Below are 9,043 nucleotides of genomic sequence, written 5' to 3'. Positions count from 1 at the left end.
GAATGGATTTTAAAGATGGTCAGCGCTCCTTTAAAGGGAGGGACCAGCGATACTGTTAATAAAGCTAATAAGAGGTGAGAGAATGGATTTTAAAGATGGTCAGCGCTCCTTTAAAGGGAGGGGCCAGCGATACTGTTAATAAAGCTAATAAGAGGTGAGAGATTTTAAAGATGGTCAGCGCTCCTTTAAAGGGAGGGGCCAGCGATACTGTTAATAAAGCTAATAAGAGGTGAGAGATTTTAAAGATGGTCAGCGCTCCTTTAAAGGGAGGAACCAGCGATACTGTTAATAAAGCTAATAAGAGGTGAGAGAATGGATTTTAAAGATGGTCAGCGCTCCTTTAAAGGGAGGGACCAGCGATACTGTTAATAAAGCTAATAAGAGGTGAGAGATTTTAAAGATGGTCAGAGCTCCTTTAAAGGGAGGGACCAGCGATGCTGTTAATAAAGCTAATAAGAGGTGAGAGAATGGATTTTAAAGATGGTCAGCGCTCCTTTAAAGGGAGGGACCAGCGATACTGTTAATAAAGCTAATAAGAGGTGAGAGAATGGATTTTAAAGATGGTCAGCGCTCCTTTAAAGGGAGGGACCGGCGATACTGTTAATAAAGCTAATAAGAGGTGAGAGAATGGATTTTAAAGATGGTCAGTGCTCCTTTAAAGGGAGGGACCAGCGATACTGTTAATAAAGCTAATAAGAGGTGAGAGAATGGATTTTAAAGATGGTCAGCGCTCCTTTAAAGGGAGGGACCAGCGATACTGTTAATAAAGCTAATAAGAGGTGAGAGAATGGATTTTAAAGATGGTCAGCGCTCCTTTAAAGGGAGGGGCCAGCGATACTGTTAATAAAGCTAATAAGAGGTGAGAGAATGGATTTTAAAGATGGTCAGCGCTCCTTTAAAGGGAGGGACCAGCGATACTGTTAATAAAGCTAATAAGAGGTGAGAGAATGGATTTTAAAGATGGTCAGCGCTCCTTTAAAGGGAGGGACCAGCGATACTGTTAATAAAGCTAATAAGAGGTGAGAGAATGGATTTTAAAGATGGTCAGCGCTCCTTTAAAGGGAGGGACCAGTGATACTGTTAATAAAGCTAATAAGAGGTGAGAGAATGGATTTTAAAGATGGTCAGCGCTCCTTTAAAGGGAGGGACCAGCGATACTGTTAATAAAGCTAATAAGAGGTGAGAGAATGGATTTTAAAGATGGTCAGCGCTCCTTTAAAGGGAGGGACCAGCGATACTGTTAATAAAGCTAATAAGAGGTGAGAGATTTTAAAGATGGTCAGCGCTCCTTTAAAGGGAGGGGCCAGCGATACTGTTAATAAAGCTAATAAGAGGTGAGAGAATGGATTTTAAAGATGGTCAGCGCTCCTTTAAAGGGAGGGACCAGCGATACTGTTAATAAAGCTAATAAGAGGTGAGAGAATGGATTTTAAAGATGGTCAGCGCTCCTTTAAAGGGAGGGGCCAGCGATACTGTTAATAAAGCTAATAAGAGGTGAGAGATTTTAAAGATGGTCAGCGCTCCTTTAAAGGGAGGGGCCAGCGATACTGTTAATAAAGCTAATAAGAGGTGAGAGATTTTAAAGATGGTCAGCGCTCCTTTAAAGGGAGGAACCAGCGATACTGTTAATAAAGCTAATAAGAGGTGAGAGAATGGATTTTAAAGATGGTCAGCGCTCCTTTAAAGGGAGGGACCAGCGATACTGTTAATAAAGCTAATAAGAGGTGAGAGATTTTAAAGATGGTCAGAGCTCCTTTAAAGGGAGGGACCAGCGATGCTGTTAATAAAGCTAATAAGAGGTGAGAGAATGGATTTTAAAGATGGTCAGCGCTCCTTTAAAGGGAGGGGCCAGCGATACTGTTAATAAAGCTAATAAGAGGTGAGAGATTTTAAAGATGGTCAGCGCTCCTTTAAAGGGAGGGACCAGCGATACTGTTAATAAAGCTAATAAGAGGTGAGAGAATGGATTTTAAAGATGGTCAGCGCTCCTTTAAAGGGAGGGGCCAGCGATACTGTTAATAAAGCTAATAAGAGGTGAGAGATTTTAAAGATGGTCAGCGCTCCTTTAAAGGGAGGGGCCAGCGATACTGTTAATAAAGCTAATAAGAGGTGAGAGATTTTAAAGATGGTCAGCGCTAAAAGCAATCCGACACAATGTTTAGCGCAAGGAAGGAAACGCGACGTCACAAACATACACTCGCGGTAAACAAACATGAGAAATCGGCTTCTGATTATAAAAACGACAAAATAACTAAAAACGCAACAACTTTACTTGTTAGTTTGTAAGATTAGCTGCAGTAAAATAATTTATAACGATAAAATATCTCACGCCCACAGAGAAATGTGTAAAAAAACGCCAGCCTACATGCATATATGTACACACTGACTTACAGACCAAATAAAACGGATTAAACGTTGAAATTGAGTTGTGGAAGTATTTAATTTTAGCATTTAATCGTGCAATGGACTATATTAGGCGCACAAACCACACACACACACTTTCTCAAACAATATTCACCGTAATGTCAATATAAAACTTTATCAAAACTACGGAAATAAACGAACTCTCACGAAAGACGAAACTTCATGATTTATTTATGTCTGAAGATATAAATATTTAAAAGAAAATTGATATATTTACCGTCATCTCTGTCTGTCAGTTCACGTCGGAAACGGAAAGGAGAATTTTGTATTTATTTATTTATTTATTTTATATATATATAAAAGTTTTCCAAATAAAAGGTATTTATTTTCTGGTTTTGTTTTTAATACAGGTTTGCGGGCGGGTAAATTCTTCTGTTCGTTAGCCGTCCATATCCAATAGACTTCTAGTTTTCTTGTCATAAAACAATTAATAATATTTCACTTTATTTCCGACTATTTTTGTAAGTATTTTTCAGAAGACACGGTGTGTTGCTTCGGCTTACTTCCTGGGCGGGTCCTCGTCCAATCAGCGTCGAGACAAATAATCGGGCTCGACCTATCAGCGCGTAGCCCCGGGCTGTTGAATATTCTGCTTGTTTTTATTTTAAAATTAGATTTTATTAAAAGTTGAGAGAGTGTGAGTTTCAGCGGTTTGACAAACACGCCAGGGCTGGGAATCAGACTCCTATCCCACAGCAGTGTGATCCAGTCCAGGTTTTACTGCTACCAGCTTGATCAGCCCCCAGTGTGTCTAGCTAACAAGCTCAGGTGTGTCTTATTATTAAACTCCCAGTGAAACCAGGACTGGATCACACTGCTGTGCAGCGGGAGTCTGATTCCCAGCCCTGTAGATAGACTTTGGTTGAAGGAGGTTTGTAGCTGATTTTATAGTGAAGAGAGCTACAGGATATTGCTGGGAACTGTGGGATATTTAGACAGAGAGATCAGGGCTGGGAATCAGACTCCTATCCCACAGCAGCGTGATCCAGTCCAGGTTTTACTGCTACCAGCTTGATCAGCCCCCAGTGTGTCTAGCTAACAAGCTCAGGTGTGTCTTATTATTAAACTCCCAGTGAAACCAGTAATGGATCACACTGCTGTGGAAGGCGACAGATTTTTTTAAATCCTTTCCTATAAAGAGGTTAAACTCTTGACCGGAGGGTCGTGGGTTCAATCCCAGGTGGGGGGGACACTGCTGCTGTCCCCTTGAGCAAGGTACTTTACCTAGATTGCTCCAGTAAAAACCCAATTGTATAAATGGGGAATTGTATGTTAAAAATAATGTGATATCTTGTAACAATTGTAAGTTGCCCTGGATAAGGGCGTCTGCTAAGAAATAAATAATAATAATAATAATAATAATAATAATAATAATAATTAATTTGATTTCTAAAACAGATCTACAAGTTCACCTGCTCACCTTGTCTGCCTTGGCGTTGGTGTTTTCAACCGGCGCCCTCTGGTGGGTGGAGGTATAACTTTCATCAGAGCTCTCCGGCTTTAAATGAGACGGCAAAGTTAGTGACATCATCAATGACATCATCAGTGACATCACCCCCCCTCAAAAGAGAGGACGAGAGTGACTCAGATCAGCAGGGGATAAGAATCAGCGAGTTTCCTGACAACAGGAGGAGAGCTTCAACAGAGAGAGGCAATAATGGGACACGCGGACAGACGGACAGACAGACAGACAGACAGACACCCCCCTGCATCCCCAGAATCTGATCCTCTCCAGAACTTGACCTGAATAATATTAATGACAAGTTTCCTGTGTGGTCCAGTGGTTAAAGAAAGGGGCTTGTAACCAGGAGGTCCCCGGTTCAAATCCCACCTCAGCCACTGACTCACTGTGTGACCCTGAGCAAGTCACTTCACCTCCTTGTGCTCCGTCTTTCGGGTGAGACGTAATTGTAAGTGACTCTGCAGCTGATGCATAGTTCACACACCCTAGTCTCTGTAAGTCGCCTTGGATAAAGGCGTCTGCTAAATAAACAAATAATAATAATATTAATAATAATAAGGAGAAGCGCTTCAAACAGACAGACTTGTGACCTGCACTTCACCCCCTCCGCCAGCAGGTGGCGGTAACGTTTCCATAAAATTCTTTACCGGAAGCAAACTAAACTGGCTGCCAGGTTCCTGTGTTGATTTCGAAGTGATAAACCAAAAAATTTAAAAATCTGAACGCGGACGCCAGGGGGAAAAGCCTTAAATATTTGCCAGCGTTTATTTTTGTAGGTTTTTTTCGCCTATGAAAAAAAAAGAAGTATTTTTTGGCACGAATATCAAATTCCACCCGCGCTTGTGTCTCGCAACACATTTCTGATGCATTAAAAAAATAGGTTTTGGGGGTGTGGTTCACCTAATATTTTGTTAAAAGCGTTAAATTTCACGGAAATCGCGACAACAGTTGAGGGAAAAAGTATATATATAAGAACACAAGAAAGTTTCCAAACGAGAGGAGGCCCCATTCGGCCCATCTTGCTCGTTTGGTTGTTAGTAGCTTATTGATCCCAGAATCTCATCAAGCAGCTTCTTGAAGGATCCCAGGGTGTCAGCTTCAACAACATTACTGGGGAGTTGGTTCCAAACCCTCACGATTCTCTGTGTAAAAAAGTGCCTCCTATTTTCTGTTCTGAATGCCCCTTTATCTAATTTGTGACCCCTGGTCCTTGTTTCTTTTTTCAGGTTGAAAAAGTCCCCTGGGTCGACATTGTCTATACCTTTTAGGATTTTGAATGCTTGAATCAGATCACCGCGTAGTCTTCTTTGTTCAAGACTGTATAGATTCAATTCTTTTAGCCTGTCTGCATACGACATGCCTTTTAAACCCGGGATAATTCTGGTTGCTCTTCTTTGCACTCTTTCTAGAGCAGCAATATCCTTTTTGTAATCTCTTTCACAGCTGCTCCTGTCAGGTCCTGTATAAATGAATTGAACCAGAGGGAAGATTTCTGCAATTCATATTTTGTAAGCTCCAGTCGTGTAAATTCTCCCTCCCCTCTCCCTCAGTCTCTCACCCGCTCTGCCTCCCTGCTGTATTGAAGAGAACTGGACCTGCTTCTCGAACCCTGATCCGCAACACGCCGGTCCTCAGCCTACAAATACAACAAACACAGTGACAGGAAAATACACCCAGACAGCTTTACAATGCTTCCCTATGCTTTACCAGACCTCTCTGTGCTTTACAATGCTTCCCTATGCTTTACCAGACCTCTCTGTGCTTTACAATGCTTCCCTATGCTTTACCACACCTCTCTGTGCTTTACAATGCTTCCCTATGCTTTACCACACCTCTCTGTGCTTTACAATGCTTCCCTATGCTTTACCAGACCTCTCTGTGCTTTACAATGCTTCCCTATGCTTCACCAGACCTCTCTGTGCTTTACAATGCTTCCCTATGCTTTACCAGACCTCTCTGTGCTTTACAATGCTTCCCTATGCTTTACCACACCTCTCTGTGCTTTACAATGCTTCCCTATGCTTTACCAGACCTCTCTGTGCTTTACAATGCTTCCCTATGCTTTACCAGACCTCTCTGTGCTTTACAATGCTTCCCTATGCTTTACCAGACCTCTCTGTGCTTTACAATGCTTCCCTATGCTTTACCAGACCTCTCTGTGCTTTACAATGCTTCCCTATGCTTTACCAGACCTCTCTGTGCTTTACAATGCTTCCCTGTGCTTTACCAGACCTCTCTGTGCTTTACAATGCTTCCCTATGCTTTACCAGACCTCTCTGTGCTTTACAATGCTTCCCTGTGCTTTACCAGACCTCTCTGTGCTTTACAATGCTTCCCTATGCTTTACCAGACCTCTCTGTGCTTTACAATGCTTCCCTATGCTTTACCAGACCTCTCTGTGCTTTACAATGCTTCCCTATGCTTTACCATGCTTTCACTGTGCTGTGTTTTGTCTATGGGAGACAGTTACCTGACTGGTCTGTGCTGGTCTCAGACTGCTCCTCCAGTAGGCTCGCTCCTCTCTGGGGGGGCTGCGGGACCCCTGAGAGAGGAGGGAGGACGAGGAGAGGGTCCGGGACAGACCCCCCTCCCTCCGGAATACCGGCGCTCCCGAATCCAGGGAGTGGAACGTTTCCGACATCTGGGATTTCCTGGGAACAGGGAAGAGGAGAGAGTAAGAAAATACAGATTCCTCCCTCCTCCTCCCTCTCCCCCTCTCCTCTCCTCCTCTTCCCTCCTCCTCTCTCCTCTCCTCTCTCCTCCCCTCTCCCTCCCTTCCTCCCCTCTCCCTTCCCTCCTCTTTCCTCTCCACCTCTTCCTCCCCTCTCTCCCTCCCTTCCTCTCCTCTCCCCCTCTTCCTCCCCTCCTCTCTCCTCTCTCCCCCTCCTCTCTTCTCTCTCCCCCTCCTCTCTTCTCTCTCCTCTCCTCTCCTCTCCCCCTCCTCTCTCCTCCCCTCTCCCCTCTCTCCTCTCTCCTCTCTCCTCTCCCCTCTCTCCTCTCCTCTCCTCTCCACCTCCTCCCTCCTCTCGTACCCAAACAGCCTCTGCACCTCCTCCCTGCCTGGGCTCCTGGTGCGGTCCCCGTGTCCCCTCTCTCTCCGCTCCCTCTCTAGCGCCTCCCTGTGGCCGATCCTCCTGGGCTTGGGCAGGTCTGCCAGCAGGCAGTACTCTCTCCTGACCAGCCCCGAGCCTCCGGCAGACAGCAAGCTTCCTTCACTCTCCAGGGAGCTCTGAGAGGAACTCAGCCTGCCTGCCACGCCCCTCTGAGGGGAGGGGCTCCGGGACGACAGGCAACGCCCAGGGGAGGGGCTCCGAGTGGCTTCTAACCTCCTCGTTGGAGAGCTGTGAGGGTCGTGGCTCCTGCCTTGTCTTGGGTCTGCCTGGGACAGGCCACACCCAGGGGAGGGGCTTCGTCTGGGGGCGGGGCTGGAGGAGTCTGTCAAGGTCCTGCCGAGTTTGTAGGAGGAGGGAGGAGAAAGCGCGGGGCTTGTGGGACGGAGGTTTTTAGCAAGGCTCTTGAGTTCTGTTTTAAAGGAGGGTTTGGAATCGGAATGCTGCTTGTGAGGGGAGGAGCTGCCGGGCTCAAAGTTCCGCCGAGGGGAGTGGCTTTCTTTCTCAAAGTTCCGTCGAGGGGAGGGGCTTTCTTTCTCAAAGCTCCTTAGAGGGGTGGAGCTTTGCTTCTGAAAGTTCCTTAAAGAGGTGGAGCTTTCCTTCTGAAAATTCTGCCTCAGGGAGTGGCTTTCTTTCTCAAAGCTCTGTCTAGGGGTGTGGCTTTCTTTCTCAAAACTCCTGAGAGGGGTGGAGCTTTGCTTCTGAAAGCTCTGTCTAGGGGTGTGGCTTTCTTTCTCAAAACTCCTGAGAGGGGTGGAGCTTTGCTTCTGAAAGCTCTGTCTAGGGGTGTGGCTTTCTTTCTCAAAACTCCTGAGAGGGGTGGAGCTTTGCTTCTGAAAGCTCTGTCTAGGGGTGTGGCTTTCTTTCTCAAAACTGCTGAGAGGGGTGGAGCTTTGCTTCTGAAAGCTCTGTCTAGGGGTGTGGCTTTCTTTCTCAAAACTCCTGAGAGGGGTGGAGCTTTGCTTCTGAAAGCTCTGTCTAGGGGTGTGGCTTTCTTTCTCAAAGCTCCTAAGAGGGGCGGAGCTTTGCTTCTCAAAGTTCTGTCTAGGGAGTGGCTTTCCCTCTCACAGTTCTAAGAGGGGCGGAGCTTTGCTTCTGAAAGTTCTCCCTAGGGGAGTGGCTTTCTTTCTCAAAGTTCCGCCCAGAAGAGTGGCTTTCCCTCTCAAAGTTCCGCCCAGAAGAGTGGCTTTCCCTCTCAAAGCTCCTGAGAGGAGCAGAGCTTTCTTTCTCAGACTTCCAGCGGGGGCGGGGCTTTTGGAATCCTGGTTCCTGGGAGGGGAGGGGCTTTCCGCCCTCAGGGTTCGCCGGGGCGACGACGTCAGGATGCCCAAATCCGGGTTCCGGAACGGGAAGTGAGGTTTGGGTTCTGGGGAGGTGCGGTAGAGACTCCGCCTGGGGGCGGGGTTTGAGGGGCTCGGCGTTCCGGGAGGGGGCGGGGCTTGCTGGGTCCGGACTCCGCCCCTCTGATGAGAAGTATCCAATCTCCTGTCGAGGTCTTTTTGAGTGAAGAGGTTCTGCGTACAGAGAGACACAGTTTATACAGTAATATTAGACAGAGCTTCACTGAACAGGGCAGAAACGCTTTCAGTGAAGCATCTCCAATCCCTGTGCCTTTACATAGGAGTGACTTAGCATTGCAATGATGTGTAAGCACACACGTATCTCCTGAGTAACCCCTGTGTAACCCTGTGTAAACACACAGTCATTACAGAGACACACAATGGAAAGTGTTTGCAAAATGAACGACTTCCCAACAGAAGAGATTCCAGGCGTTGTTTCTCTAGAAGGCTCGCTGGTCCCAGCGGGTTAGAGAAATGGGGGTCTCGATACCAGGAGGTTCAAAATCCCGGCTCAGCCACTGACTCCCTGTGTGTGTGTGCGTGTGTGTGTTGCGTGCGGTGCGTGTGTGTGCGTGTGTTGTGTGACCCTGAGCGAGTCGCTTCACCTCCTTGTGCTCCGTCCTTCGGATGAGACGTCAAACAAACGAGCTCCTATTGGAAGTGACTCTGCAGCAGCAGCAGCAGTTGTTGATGATGCAGAGTTCACC

General features: G+C 46.5%; 1 protein-coding gene across 1 annotated transcript in view; it reads right to left on the bottom strand.

Annotated features, from left to right (window-relative positions):
* The window catches only part of LOC117432523 (TRIO and F-actin-binding protein), a gene marked incomplete at its 5' end in the record, with an annotated part of 23,357 nt that extends 15,555 nt beyond the window's left edge, over positions 1-7,802 (bottom strand). The window contains 4 exon segments of the mRNA XM_059021286.1: positions 3,845-3,922; positions 5,445-5,522; positions 6,357-6,537; positions 6,919-7,802. Of these exon segments, the coding sequence (XP_058877269.1) occupies positions 3,845-3,922; positions 5,445-5,522; positions 6,357-6,527 (327 nt within the window).
* Between the last annotated feature and the right edge of the window lie 1,241 nt (positions 7,803-9,043).

This window comes from Acipenser ruthenus, unplaced genomic scaffold (genome assembly GCF_902713425.1).
Source record: "Acipenser ruthenus unplaced genomic scaffold, fAciRut3.2 maternal haplotype, whole genome shotgun sequence".
NCBI lineage: Eukaryota > Metazoa > Chordata > Actinopteri > Acipenseriformes > Acipenseridae > Acipenser > Acipenser ruthenus.
Note: the sequence above shows the minus strand (reverse complement) of the source record. Positions and strands in the feature narration are given on the sequence as shown.